General features: G+C 35.9%; 1 protein-coding gene across 1 annotated transcript in view; it reads right to left on the bottom strand.

Moving 5' to 3' along the window:
* LOC121097734 (transcription initiation factor TFIID subunit 4-like) overlaps positions 1–13,970 on the bottom strand; it is a 146,380-nt gene that overhangs the window by 107,747 nt on the left and 24,663 nt on the right. The window contains 3 exon segments of the mRNA XM_040614990.1: positions 129–243; positions 4,459–4,564; positions 13,174–13,431. Of these exon segments, the coding sequence (XP_040470924.1) occupies positions 129–243; positions 4,459–4,564; positions 13,174–13,431 (479 nt within the window).

Below are 13,970 nucleotides of genomic sequence, written 5' to 3'. Positions count from 1 at the left end.
AAGAAAAGGCAGGAATTATTGTAAAACAGTGCCCTCTGGTGTTAAGCCAATTCTAAATTCTATTTTATATTTAAGATCCCTCCCAACCACCCCCCTGCATTTTTTTTTATTATTTTTTATTTTTTTACCTGAAAGAACCACCTCCAGGGTCATTCAGCTTGTTTTTCTGATTTGCAGAGACCTGAACACCAAAGCCCCCAGGACTTTTGCTGGCTTGTATTGTTGGTGCCTTCCCTACTGTGCCTGAAAAACACCAAGCAATGTTATTATGAGCTGTCTTAGACAATTTACATCAAAGAACCTTCTGTCCAGGAACTAAATTTAACTGTCTGTAAATTGCAAACAAAGGAAGTTATTATTTTTAAAGATTACACTGCTGAAGAAGAGCAATTTAAATACAAAATTTATTTTAACATTACATTTTGTTCAATATTTACAGAATACTGAAGATTCCAAAACTGAAAACCACTGGCCATAGCTGGTTATAATACACCAAATGGCTATTAGTGTGTTTGCAATTGCCAGTAAACCACTCTTCTAAATAATCTGCAGAGAATAAAGAATAATAATTTGAAATGTTCTTAATACAGATGCTTTAAGTCACAGTCACTCAGGGTATTAACTATGCATTTCACATTATATAGTTGTTCTCTGCTGCAGTGAAAAACGTGTATTTTTAGAGTTTAAAACATTATTCTGAATATTTCTAAATGTTTTATATTTTATGTAAAAGAAAAAACACTATTGTAAAATTTGACAAAACTCCCCTCATAAAGACTGTCTTTTATTTTCTTATTTTGAAATTGATGATTTAATTCGTACCTGTATCTAGACTTCACAGGTTTATAGGAGGAAGTAAAACAGGGCTTTCTAAATGAGCTTAACTGTGGTGGACATCCACCTTCTTCTGACAGTAAATTGAAAAATGGCTATTAATTAGTCTCTGACATTTGGAAAAATCTTACCAAAAATAATTACAAATTTATGTTACGAATTAGTAAATCATCAGACTTGTATTATCATTATTATTACTATTATTAAAAACATATCAGTATGCAACTGAAAAAGCATTGACAAATGAAAATTTTGGAGTAAAACCTCCTTTACTGCTTAAACACATTTACTTGGGTTATATTTTGTGTTTCCTTAAATCCCACCTGTGTTTTGGCATGTGAAAATAATTAATTTGTAGGTCTACTTGACTTCAAAGATCTCACCTTTTTCTTACACACCACTCGATTTTATTGACCGTTACACACATGTAGTGTTTGAGACTGAGAAGCACATTAAAGTTATTTCTGCACATCTATGACTCAACTGCATATAAATGGCATGGTATGAACCTTAGCAGAGTTACATTATTTTTCTTTCATGAATTATAAAAACCTGAAACACAACTATCCCAACAAATCCTTTTAAGAACACTTTTTGGATGAAACAAAGCTTTAGCTTTGAATGAGTTAAAGCTAAATTAATTTGACAGTGTTCATTCAGTTCTTTAATCTGTATGAATAAACTGTTGTGTGGACTCTCAACATTAGCAAATACAAAACAAGATTTAGGACTTCAGCCTCCAAGCCTGGGGAACAAAAATACTTTTGTCATCAGAATATTCAAGGTCCATGAGGTGTCACAGATAGCATTAGTTCATGGACCAGACAATTTATGTATTTCAGATGAACTAATTGAAAGGTTTTCTACTAAGTGAACTGAAAGGAAAAAAATAATACAATAAAAATTAGCAGATCTCTGTTTTCTACAATTAACATCTGGGAGACTAAAAATCACTACAATGGCAAAATTAAGGTAACAGTGGCACTCTTTCAGAATTAACATTATATTCCTTTAGAACTAGTATCATTGGGCTTTTTTTCCTACAGATGTTAACTTTGGACCAAAAAAAAAACCCCAAACCCCATAAACAAAAAAACCCAGAACACAAAAAAAAAAAAACCAAAATAAACCGAAAAGGTACAGCAACAGAAAAGTTAACTTCTTGGTCTAAGGAAAACAGTATGTCTACACTGGATATAGAAAAATTAAGTCTCACTTTCTTTCACCCCATGTATATGTAATTCTACTCAAATGGATCTGGCAAAGTAAATAGAAGTTTTGGGGTGACATACAAGTTTTCTGGTTTAAAACACAATTATGCATGGTTAAGCAGTTAGACACAAAATAAGGCTAAAACATCAATTTCTATTATGAGGTAGGGCATATTTTAAAAATTAAAATCACCTGTGGGCCTAGATATTTCATGGGATTGGTAATGACATACAGAGTCTTTCACCACTGGGTCCTTGTTTCAAATTTTAAGTAGCATCATCTAGATAAGCTCAGATTTAGGAGCTTATAGTTTCCTAGCTGTGTTTCTGCACAGGTTAAATAGTTGCAATGAATACTCTGCCTAATTATTTTGTTCTTTGGCTCAATTCCCCCATCCATAAGATGCAATTCACTTAATCATTATACTGATAAGTGCTTTGATAAAGAAGTACGAATTTTTTGTGCAATAACTATACTGTTACTTTCCCTGGTATGGAAATAATTTTATTAATATAAAAGTCCTTAAAGCCTGCCAACTTATCTGTACTTCTGTTTTTAAAAGTATTATAGTCTGTTCACACAGATGCATTAATATTAATGTAAAGACACATTACGGTAGGAGATTCACTCTTATCTAAGAAGGAAAATGGACCATTTGTGGAAATTAGTTCAGTTCTGGAGTAACTATCCTCAAAAAGTCACTCTCCTCAAAAGTATACTACTGCAGTTTTCTATATAGACCATGTCCTATGCCAGTATCTTACCACCTTCTACAGGAATACCTAGGCCAGTAAAAAATATCATTACACTGGTTTACAGCAGAAGGTTTTAACAATATATCAAGATCAAAACAAACTGGTATCTGACAGAATGCCATAGCGGCATTTCTTCCACCTGCAAGCACACAGGTGTTTGCTTTGTCTGCGTAATTAAAACAATATAGTCGTGGGCTTAAACAAGCCTGTAAATAAGAATAAGCCCACTTGAAAGCAGGGCTTTGCATGAATTGGCCTTTATGAACCATTGTCTGTCTTAATCTGAATTGTGAGTTAAATTGTATTTCATTGGCTGATCAATGGCTATCATGAACAAATTCATATTCTGAATCCATTATGTAGAAGACAGATGCCAGTATCATGCAAATTCTTAGCACACTGTTGACATTCACAACTTAAGATACTGGACAAGCAAAGAAATGAAATCAGCCTTCAGTCTCAGACACATTAGTCAGAACTTAAAGTTCATGCTACAAGATGCTGATTACCTTTCCTGTTCATAAACTCAGGACATGAGTATCAGTGCTATCAAATATACACCTTTTATGACAAGTAAATGCATTTCCTCCTAACTTGGAAGATCAGCCTACAGGATTACAGTGACAGCTTGGTCTCCATGTCCATTCAACCTTTAGATTCTCTGAAGACAACAGGGCAAGCATAATATCTGCTGCTATTAACTGTGATCACTGGGGGCTTTGATGCTCTTTTCCCAAGGAGAACAGAAAAGATCAAGCAATAAAGTCAAACAGCCAGCAACAGCTTTTATGTGCATTTAAAGTAGTTTGATTACTGATTCAATACCTAAAGATGACAAGCTCTGTATTCCATTACAAACCCTCGATCATCTAAATGCCCACATCAAAAAAGACACACATTAAAAAACAAAAGCTGAGCCTAACAGGGCTAGTGGTGGAAAGAAACAAATGGATATTTATTAGAAAGTAAGGCAGCTTCAAGAACCCTCTTAAAAACTGTGATGTATCAGACATTGATCCACCTGTGCACAGACAGATGAGAAAGTTGTGTACAAATGACACCTCTTGCTCCTATGGCTACACACAGCAAGTCAGGTTGCTGCAGTTAGTCTCTGACCTCACCAAGGAGTAAACATACTGGCAGGAAAAAGAAGAAAAGAAAAAAAAAAGGAAAAAAAAAAAGAGCATGTGGGTTGAGAAATTTCTCTAGAACTCCTACCTTGACCTCTGTAGCTGCAGTCAGTGGCTATCAAGTTCCACCTCAGGAGTAAGAGTTAAAAGTAGGACGATTAAACTGAGGCATCCTCTAGGCTTCAGGACAAAAATGAAATATTTCTTTCTTGGCCCAGAGTTAGAGTTTAGGACAGTACAAGTCAAGTTCCTGACTTCTTTCAGAACTTCCCATGAAAAGCTGCTGAGTAAGGAGCTAAGCATGTGAGAGTTTAGTTCTAAAGTTGTTTCAAAACATTTCATTGTGTTGGTCGGAAGTACCTTGAAACTGCATAGTGAAAACATGCATTCCTCAGCCAGTACGAAGTAAAAAATAAATGTCAAGCCTGCCAATGTCAACACTGTAAGCTTTTCCCATACTACGAGTTTGTAATTACAATGAAATTCATACAAAGGTAACAATCTCACTAAAACATTTAAACCCATACCTTGTGGTCTAATGGTCTGAGTTATTACCACTGGCATCCTAATCTGGGTAGTCTGGCAAGCAGGGTTTCGTTTCACAGTTTGAGCAGATGTTGACTGGATAATCTGCTATTATTAAAAAAAAGTATACTTATATTATACTCTTTATACACAAACACACACAACGTAAATACACTAATACCTGTAATTACTAATATAAGCACGTGGATCTCTAAAAGCACAACCAGCTAGTGACAAAAGTCATATTCATGTAATGCATGTGGTTGTGTGTGTGTGTATATACCTATTTTGCTGTTATGCTTTTAAAAAGTCAAATAATATTCGACACAAATGTCATATGGCACAACCTTCATCAAAAATGTGTTTCAAAGTAGTAAGGTAAATATTCAAGTTTAGACTTCTGTTTTCAGAAACTTTACTAGGAAGAAAAGCACTTCTGTAGAAAAAAATGCTGCTATAATTTTAGTGGTGTCCACCTACAACCATTAGGTTTTTCACTATGTATCTATGCTTTTTAAAGAAAAGATACACTAAAAGTAAATTCTAAAATACATGGATTCCAAAGTCAGATATACACAAGAAAGAAAACAGTGTTTTGTGGTGAGCATATACTATTCATCTTTTAAATGTTAACTGGACATCCTCAAGGTTTCACTTACTACTAAGACAAGTTCTGAAGTCCTTACCCAATACTGAAACTGGGTTAGAAATTTAGAATTTCAATCATATACAAATCAAAAAGAATAAACCTGCAAGGGTCATATCTAAGCAACAGTGAAATGTCCCTGATTTCATGAACATACAAGGTAGGCACAGATGAACAGAAGGTTCAAAAAGACGTGTGGATACTGCGGAGCTGGAAAAAAAATAATCCATAAATAAACTCTGAAAACAAAACACAGACAAATAACTGCGAGTAAGATTACAACCACAACTCAGGCATGACAACTTCTGAAGTCATGTGCTTGCTCTTCACAGTCACAACTATGTTACTCCCATTGCATAACATGCCTGCTGCTTCCAAGTTAGACATCTCGGTCTCACACCCCCAGGATGCAGTATTCCCTCCCAGAAGACAACACACCACACTACACACGGCTACACGAAGCAAACAGGAACCAGTGCACCTTTATTCAGCACCACTCAGCATTACTCTTACAAAAGGTGTATCTAAACCAGTATTATTTAGCTGAGTAATGAATGGCCAAATCTCTGACTTCGAAGTATGCTATGGAAAAAAGGGAAGGAGAAACAGTATTTTCAAATGAGATGTAAAAGTACAGAATGAAGAGGCTATGGAAGAAATAGGAAATTGTTCCATCATCAGGAACCAGGGCTCCCAAATCAGAAGGAAGAGAGGTGAAAACTACAAGAGAGAGTAATGAGGGAACAAGACCTGTAATGTATTCTGGAGAAAAAAAAACCAGGCCCGTTCTGAAGTTATGGTATTGCATGCTGTACATCCTAAAATATTAAAAGCTGAAAATTCCTAATAAACCTGTGGATGTAGACACATTAGTAATAGCTACCTTGCAGAAACAGAAAAGAGGGAAAAAAAGAGATTAAGGATTCAGCTTCAACTATGGACACTGAAGGAAAATGGAGCATTTGTACCAAGCACAGGAATGGAGCACATGGATGTCAACTTACTTGGTCAACACAGGCAGTGAATAAATAGTGACACTCAGAGGGGAAAGAACAAAGTAGCTACCATGCTTAAAATCAGGAAAGAAATAGAGGTGATAGGTGAAAATCAGGGCAAAAGTTGTAGTTCACTGCGTTTTGATGCACAGGAAACACGTACACGTGTATTTTAATAAGTAAGGAGACAAAACAGCCCACAGAAAAAGAAGACTACATTGGTATGAAAAAGGAGAATGTTGCCACTTGTACAGTAATTTATGGGATGACTTTTCAGAGAATAGTGAAGAAAATCAGCTACAGCTTAACTGGCCAGAAGCCAGGCCAAAAAAAAAAAAAGATGTGCGTGACCTGTGGATAGAACTACTATCTGCTATTACAGTAATCACCTGCGATTAGATTTTTCTCTCTCTGAAGCAAGCAAGATCTACAATTCAGAATCAAGTTCTGTTTCACCTGATTATTTTCATGTGAATGCTCTAAAAAATGAGCCACTAACACCATTAAAGACAGGACAGTGTTTAACCATTTAAGATGACATAAAAAACGGCAATGTTTTCTTTACTACCAAATACATTCAAAAAATGTCATTTAACAAGTACTATACTAAGACTTCAACATATGCAAAAGTGCTGAAAGTGTAGAAAATGATTGAGAAATAAACTTTTCCAAGGGACACAGATCAAAATCATCATTTTAAATCCTATGCAGAAACTGACAAGCACGTACTCTCTAAAAGGAACAACAGCACCTAACTTGGAGCAACATTTTACACTAACTTAAATTCCAGTTTCTATAGTTTTAAGACACATTTCAACACAGGTGTAATCTTCAGATCTGGAAGTGATTAAGGATGAACATTAGCACTTCGTTTCTGAAACAGCATGTATAACCTCGTAGTAAAAACTGATGAATCAGAGGTAACGGACCCTGCATTAAAATTTATAAACTATCTAAACCATCCCTCATCAACTAAAATAACTAGAACTGTTCTATAATCCTGTTGCCTATTTTTCCAACACCATTAACATTATCATTATGTCATTAACTTGGCCTTAAAAGTGCAGACAATGAACAAGGTACCAGCAAGCTAGTCTGTGAGATGATTTGACAACCAAATTATTTCATATTTCTCACAACCTAAAAATACACACAATGAGTGTACCCCTTCTAATTTTATCTATTCATATGCTGAATCGATGCTGAATCTGAAATTATCAGTTCGTAAGCACTGATTTACTAGCCCAGATTGATACAGAAGACACAGAATTGGATGTTTTAGTGCACTGAGGTTACCGGAGACATGACTTCAGCCTTCAGAAAAGGGGAGATCTTATTGCTGTCTGCAACCACCTAATGAGAAGATCTAGAGAAGGTAGAGCCAGACTCTCTCAGGGCTGCAGAGCAGAAGGATGTGACACAATAAGCACAAGTCAGAATATGGGAAATTTCAATTTAATATAAAGAAAAACAAAAATTTACCATAAGGGTGGGCAAGCACTGGAACAGGCTGCCCAGGGAAATGGTGGAATCACCATCCCTGGGAGTGTTTAAAAAATGTGTCAATGTGGTGCTTAGGGACGTGGTTAGTGATAGACTTGGCAGTCCTGGGTTAACAGCTGGACTTGGTCTCAAAGGTCTTTTCCAACCTAAATGATTCTATGTTTCAATAATTAACACCACAAATGACCAACAAATACAGACTGAGAAAGAATTCAGGCAAAGCACATACAATGTATAAAAGCAGAAAGACTGGTAACTTCTGCTCTCTTTCTCTTACCTAAACAGGAGATAAGAAATAAAAATGAAATCGACTATTTACAAGCCATTAAAAAGAAAAGTCCTTTAAGACAATTAGATTAAAACTCACTGCTGAGGTTTTGGAGGACAAGGATTTGGCAAGTCTCAACAATCCAGATACTCCTTTACCAATGCAGATACACGAGGTCCCAATGATACGCTTCCCCTTACTTAGTAAGGGCTGCAAAATCAGCTTGACTCAATTTACATAAATCACACTTTGCAACAAAAGCATCTGATCCAAAAGCTTAAGCATAAATAAATACAGCAATAAAAATAAAAGCATATGAAATAGAAGCTTCTGCAAAGAATGGAAAATCAAAATAAATTTGGAAAATATATCCTTTACCAAGCATTTTTTCTCTCAATTAAGTTAAAAGTAGTATTGTGGAAGGAAGAAACAAGCCACTTGTAAAATGTACAAAATTCAGAATGGCTATGGTCTGATATGACATTTATCTTCACTCATGAGTAAACACTTGCTAACTCACTTGTGGCTATGCCACTTGTGATTTATCAGTCTACTCACTCCTGAAGATAAATGTCATATCAAACCTCAGCTATCATGTAATCTGGCAGCATTAACTTACAATGTTCATGCTTTTATGGGCCTAGAATTCATATTTACCATTGTTTACCATGCTGAAACAGTAGCAGTTACAACTTTTCAACAGTGCCTCAAAATTTGCATAAACAATTATTTTTCCTCCCAAATAATAATAAAAAAGGACTTTTTTAAAACTTGGCACATCATTTTTAATGTTACTACATTGTTCCAGAGTATATATTTTTAAAGAAGCAATGAAGAAAAATAAAGTCAAAAGCCACAGGATGACTTGACCTACCCGCTCCCCAATTCATTACACAGTTCTTCCTACAGTATTTCACCTGGTCTAATTCTGAATGTTTTCAGTGATGGCTTTTTCACCGCTGTATTTGGGAGCCTGATCTGCCATCTAATCATCTGTCTTATTGTAAGGATATTTTGCCTTATATCCTGCCTAAATCCAGCTTTGCTTAATTATATCCTATTATTCATATTTATAGTCTCTTAGACAGCTCTAATTCATTCATCAATATACTTTGATGATTAAACCCTTAAAATATTTGTAAATATTTTTTATCCTCCCCTTTAGCCACTGTCTGACCAAGTTGCATGCATTTAATTCTTTTAAGTTTTTCTTTTAGTCTTGGCTTTCAAGCCTGTCCTTTAATTGCCATCTTTTATTACTGGTTTCCAAACAGCATTCCTTGCCAATACCCTTCTTACATTAAGGTACAGTGCACAAAATTCTGCAAGTAAACTCCATGATAACAACCTGGAAAACTACCAGGCTGTACTTCAAATAGGCATACAATTTGTCAAGTATAGGCTTTGTTCCTGTTAATGGATCCCAGATGTCTACTGCTCAACAGCCATTTTTATTTAAATTTTATTGTACACCGAATTCCAAGTCAGTGACTAGATCTTTATTTGATCATTAATAGAAACTACTCCTTTTATCCAAACAGCCATCTTTTTCATTTCTAAGCTGCTCTGCACACAGGACAAAAAGAAAATTATTTCCTGTGAGTCACTAAAACGTGTACAAATGACAATCATTCAACAACAGAAAAATTATGCCAGAAGAAGCTTCAGCAGAAAATTAAAAAGGAAAGCAGAACACCCTCATATAGCTTAACGCTTATACTGCTGTTGCATCTGGTATCCAATTTCCATTACTCCATCTCACCTTTTGGGACCCTCCAACCACTATGACAGTCTCTGGAAAAGTGTTAGCAAATGTTTTAGAAAATACTATTCTAACGTAACTTAGAAGATGGCAGAATCTCCCCTCTGGACACTGCACAATTTAGTGCAGCAACAACAGTCCAGATGTATTTCTATACATCTTTCCTAACCCTAGACAGACCTGCACAAATCTTTATGTTGCTTTCCATATAATTGAATTTGTTTTAATTAAGATGGATCACTTTGAATTTCTTACTGTTTCTTTATTATTTAAATTTAATAATTGGCTTCAATCTCCAGGAGTACTTTCTCCTTATGATGCAGTGTCAACACAAAATATCAAGTGCTAACTGATCTCCATTAGAACTTCAATACATTTAATAAAGAACATCTCTCTTATTCATAGAAATTTTACCCCCTGTAACACCCAGAACAAGACCGGCAGTCTGCATATATAAGGCTATACAGAGCTCCTGCACCCGAAGAATGACAATTTGGAGAAACTCTGAACATTGCACTTAGAACAATTAAAAAAAATTGATTGCTGGATTATCTCATTAGTGTCTCATCAATAAAATATTAGCCTAAGATTATTCCCCTTTTCCCTAGCTAGAAGTAGTTATATCAGCACTATCTAGCTCTTTAGAGCATAGCTTTTTCATGGTTTTGGAACATGACTCCAGTATTTTACAGAACAGATAAATAAAATAGTTCCCTCTTTCATCTCTGCTAACACTATATATTGTAATGCTGAAGTCTCCTTTGCACAATCTACATTGCATGCTGAACAGCATTGACAGAATTCCCATGTTGCAAGATAACTCAATATAACTGGAAGAAGTATCACCACATCTGACCCTTGTGTAAAATGGAAAAGTCAAAATAAAGAAAACAGCTAACGGATTCTCCACATTTTTAAAGAAACTAGGCTACTGTAAACCGGCTGGTATGAAAGGGTCTATAGTCCAAAACAGGCTTGCCCTTCTGCAGCTGGACAGTTTGCAAAGCCAGCTGGAATTCTCTCCAGTGAGCTTCAGGCTTGGAAAATCTGGAGCTCAGCCAGTTTTCTCCATCAGTGCTAGCCACCCCTAGGCAAGCCAGCTGTAATCTTCCTCTTCCGGACAAGACCCAGGCAAGATGGCCAGCAGCTCTTTGCTGTGCTCTGATTTTGGGGAGCACTAAGAAGTGAGGAGTGTGATCACTGTCACCACAAAAAAAAAAGTCAATACTTACAAACAATTACTAGTGTGATATGGAGATGCTGCTGGGTTGTCTGCTTGGCACCTGAGCAGATGGCTGTTGTGGTATATGAGATTTTTTTAATGCAGTAAACTCTTACTGTCTGATGCTGCTTTTGTCTGTATAGAACTAATTTGAGGGCCATTAAGAAGTGCTTGGTTAATGTGACGTTTGGTTCTACGAAGTAATTACTGATAAATTGAAAACAAATACAGAAAGCAGTTTTGCAACAAAGCCAACAAACCATAATTTTTAACGTATTCACTTCTCCCTAAATGTTTTCTAGACAAGGCATAGTAATTAAGCTTAGTTTTGCTCTGCACATTTTGCTACCTTTTGAAAATGTAGCAGTCATTTCAAGTAAGGTGAAAATTCAGACCTAGGCCTATGACCTCCACACAGACAGAAAAACAACTTTTGCCCATCAGATCAATCTCTACAAGATATCACTTCAGCACTTTTCAGCTCCCTCATACTGTGTAGGTATGTTAAGTAAAATGACGTAGCAACTCTTCACACTGTTAATCTCTGCTCAGGTTAACATCACAATTGCTTGCTTTGAGTATGCATTGACATGTGAGAGAGAGACACAGAAGGTGTCTCTCATAAATCTGACTTTATCCCATTCAGAAAATATTCCACAAGAGCTATAATCATAACAGTAAAAATTCCTGTGGGCTTACTGACACATCAGTGTTCCTCAAAAGGTGGGGTGCAACATACCTAGTAGGCACAGGAATGTTTAAAGTCGATTGCAAAACATTGGAAAAAGCTGTGTTACTTGGCAGTAGGTTCCTCTTAAGACTGTAGCGTGAGATAAGGCTAGACATATAAGTATAAACATTCAGGGCCCGTAAAGAACCTGTCAGCTGCTGTCAGAAATCTGCTCTCCCCAGGACAAGGAGAAATTTCTACACTTACTGCCTGTAATTGCAACCAGTTCCCACTCCACTACCTTGGAAGTACCAAAACTATTGTCAATTCAGTCTTACGAAACATGGATGAATCAAAAAGAAGTCACAAAAGGTCTGAGGCACACATTTCTAATTAATACAACAGTCCAGAAAAGGTGGGGGGAACCCATCGTAGAAAAAAAAAGAATGCAAGCGGCTGAACAGGAAGCAGGTGAGTTAAAGTGCAAAATATCCAAGCATCTTGTGTGTATTGCAAAAGCCCAAGTCAGAAGTCTTAGCATCTAAGATGTTCTTACAAATTAAAACTATGCTCACTAAAGGATGGTAAAATTATAATAATTTCATTTTAAAGTAATTTAACTACTAGAAAGTATTTGTAAGGTTCAAAAGACATGGCTCAGATGGCTCAGACATTTTCAGTGTGCACAACTATTTTTAAAGCAAAAGAAATACTCTCTCTCCACACACCCTACAAATTATTTATATCGTTTATAGAGCCTATGAACAGAAGGATAGGTAAGTGTAAAGTTTTACATTATTGTATGTGCTTTTCTGAATCTTGGTAATATAAATTGCTACCAACTTTATACACCTTCTGGAACTTGACAGTTTGATTTTGAAACTTAAGTCAAGTACTTGTACTCATACATACACAGAAACCACAAAGGAACTTACATCTTTGCTTGAACGATGATAATGCCTGTATAAATTCAAGGCCTTGTAAAAATCCTAAATGTATTTTAATTACAACTGTAAACACACAAGCAAGATCCTATGTAACAGCAGGATAAATTCCCCACACACCCATTGAGAAAGTGGCTGTATAGTTGCCTTAATGATAGTGCCTTTGAAATGAATGAATCTAAGCATGTGATACTCTAATATGCCCAACAATGACATATTTCAGTAAATAAAGTATGGCACTATTTCTAAACAAAACATGCTAAAACAGTACAGCTAGCCTACATGATTTTACAACTATATGTAGAAGAGTTTAAAATGAGAGTTAATTTTAATGCAAACTAATCTAAGCAAAGCAGCATACTTAATGACGTACTAAAAATCATACTCTTGCCTGTAAGTCCTGAAAAGCTTTCTGTTCTACATTTGTAATTAACAAATTCCACTGTGCTCACGTAACAATCACTGTAGTCCAGACACAAAGGCCAAGAGCATACTTTCGTAGATTTAAGCTATGTTAACAATGCAATCTAAACTAATGGTTGAACACACTTGTGAACTAACTGCCATAAAATAAGGTACTACTACATATCACAGAATATGATACAGACAAACCAAAAATTATTTTCCCAAACAAGCTGCAATAAAAATAACATTGAAAACTGCTATTCAGTTTGTCAAGAAATTCTCTTTGACACTACAGTACCTACCAGTTGAGAACTCTGATTTGACTGTACCACCTTAACCTGAGGAGGCTGCACTGTATTTGATACAGAGACTGTGCAAATGTTGTTTGGTTGCCTTATTCCTATTGTCTGTGTTGTGACAACAGAGGAAATGCTTCCCGAGGCAGGCTGAGGTATAACTTGTGATAGCTTGGTTTGTTGAAGCGGCTGCTGAGACGGCTGTCCTTGCAAAACTGAATGTTGACTATTCAGTAAAGATTGTCTCAATGCAGGTAGACTTTTCTAAAAAGAGAAGAAAGTTTATGAAACATCAAATTTAGGCTGACAAAAAAATATTTTTAAATTTGCTGTAAATACAATAAAAAGAATGCAGCTTTCTTTCCAATTTTATTACCTGCCTATTTGTCAAAAAGTAGTAAGACTGAACATACTTTGTAAGAGGGAGAGTTCGGTTTACATTTTTAATAAGCTTCCAATTTTGATTTAGCAACCCTTTTGATTTTCAGGCGCCCTAATTCCAGCACAGCAGTAAAACGTCACACTCTCCTCCTCAAGACTACCTAGAACTTGTAGCTTAGGCCTTTGGAAGGGCAAAAAATGGAAACAGAAAAGGCAGAACCATAGGAACAACCCTATTCCCACTGCATGCCAGAAGTAGTAAGCTGCACCAATTTACTTCTCCTGACATGACTCCAGTACCTAGAACAAGATGATTTAACTGCTGATGCCCTACAGCAATAGCTGTTTACTGTATTATTACTGATGTAATGTATTCTGACTGGATTAGGAAAGTGTACTATTGTATGCTTCATGTTCAGACC

The sequence above is a fragment of the Falco naumanni genome, chromosome 15, assembly GCF_017639655.2.
Source record: "Falco naumanni isolate bFalNau1 chromosome 15, bFalNau1.pat, whole genome shotgun sequence".
NCBI lineage: Eukaryota > Metazoa > Chordata > Aves > Falconiformes > Falconidae > Falco > Falco naumanni.
Note: the sequence above shows the minus strand (reverse complement) of the source record. Positions and strands in the feature narration are given on the sequence as shown.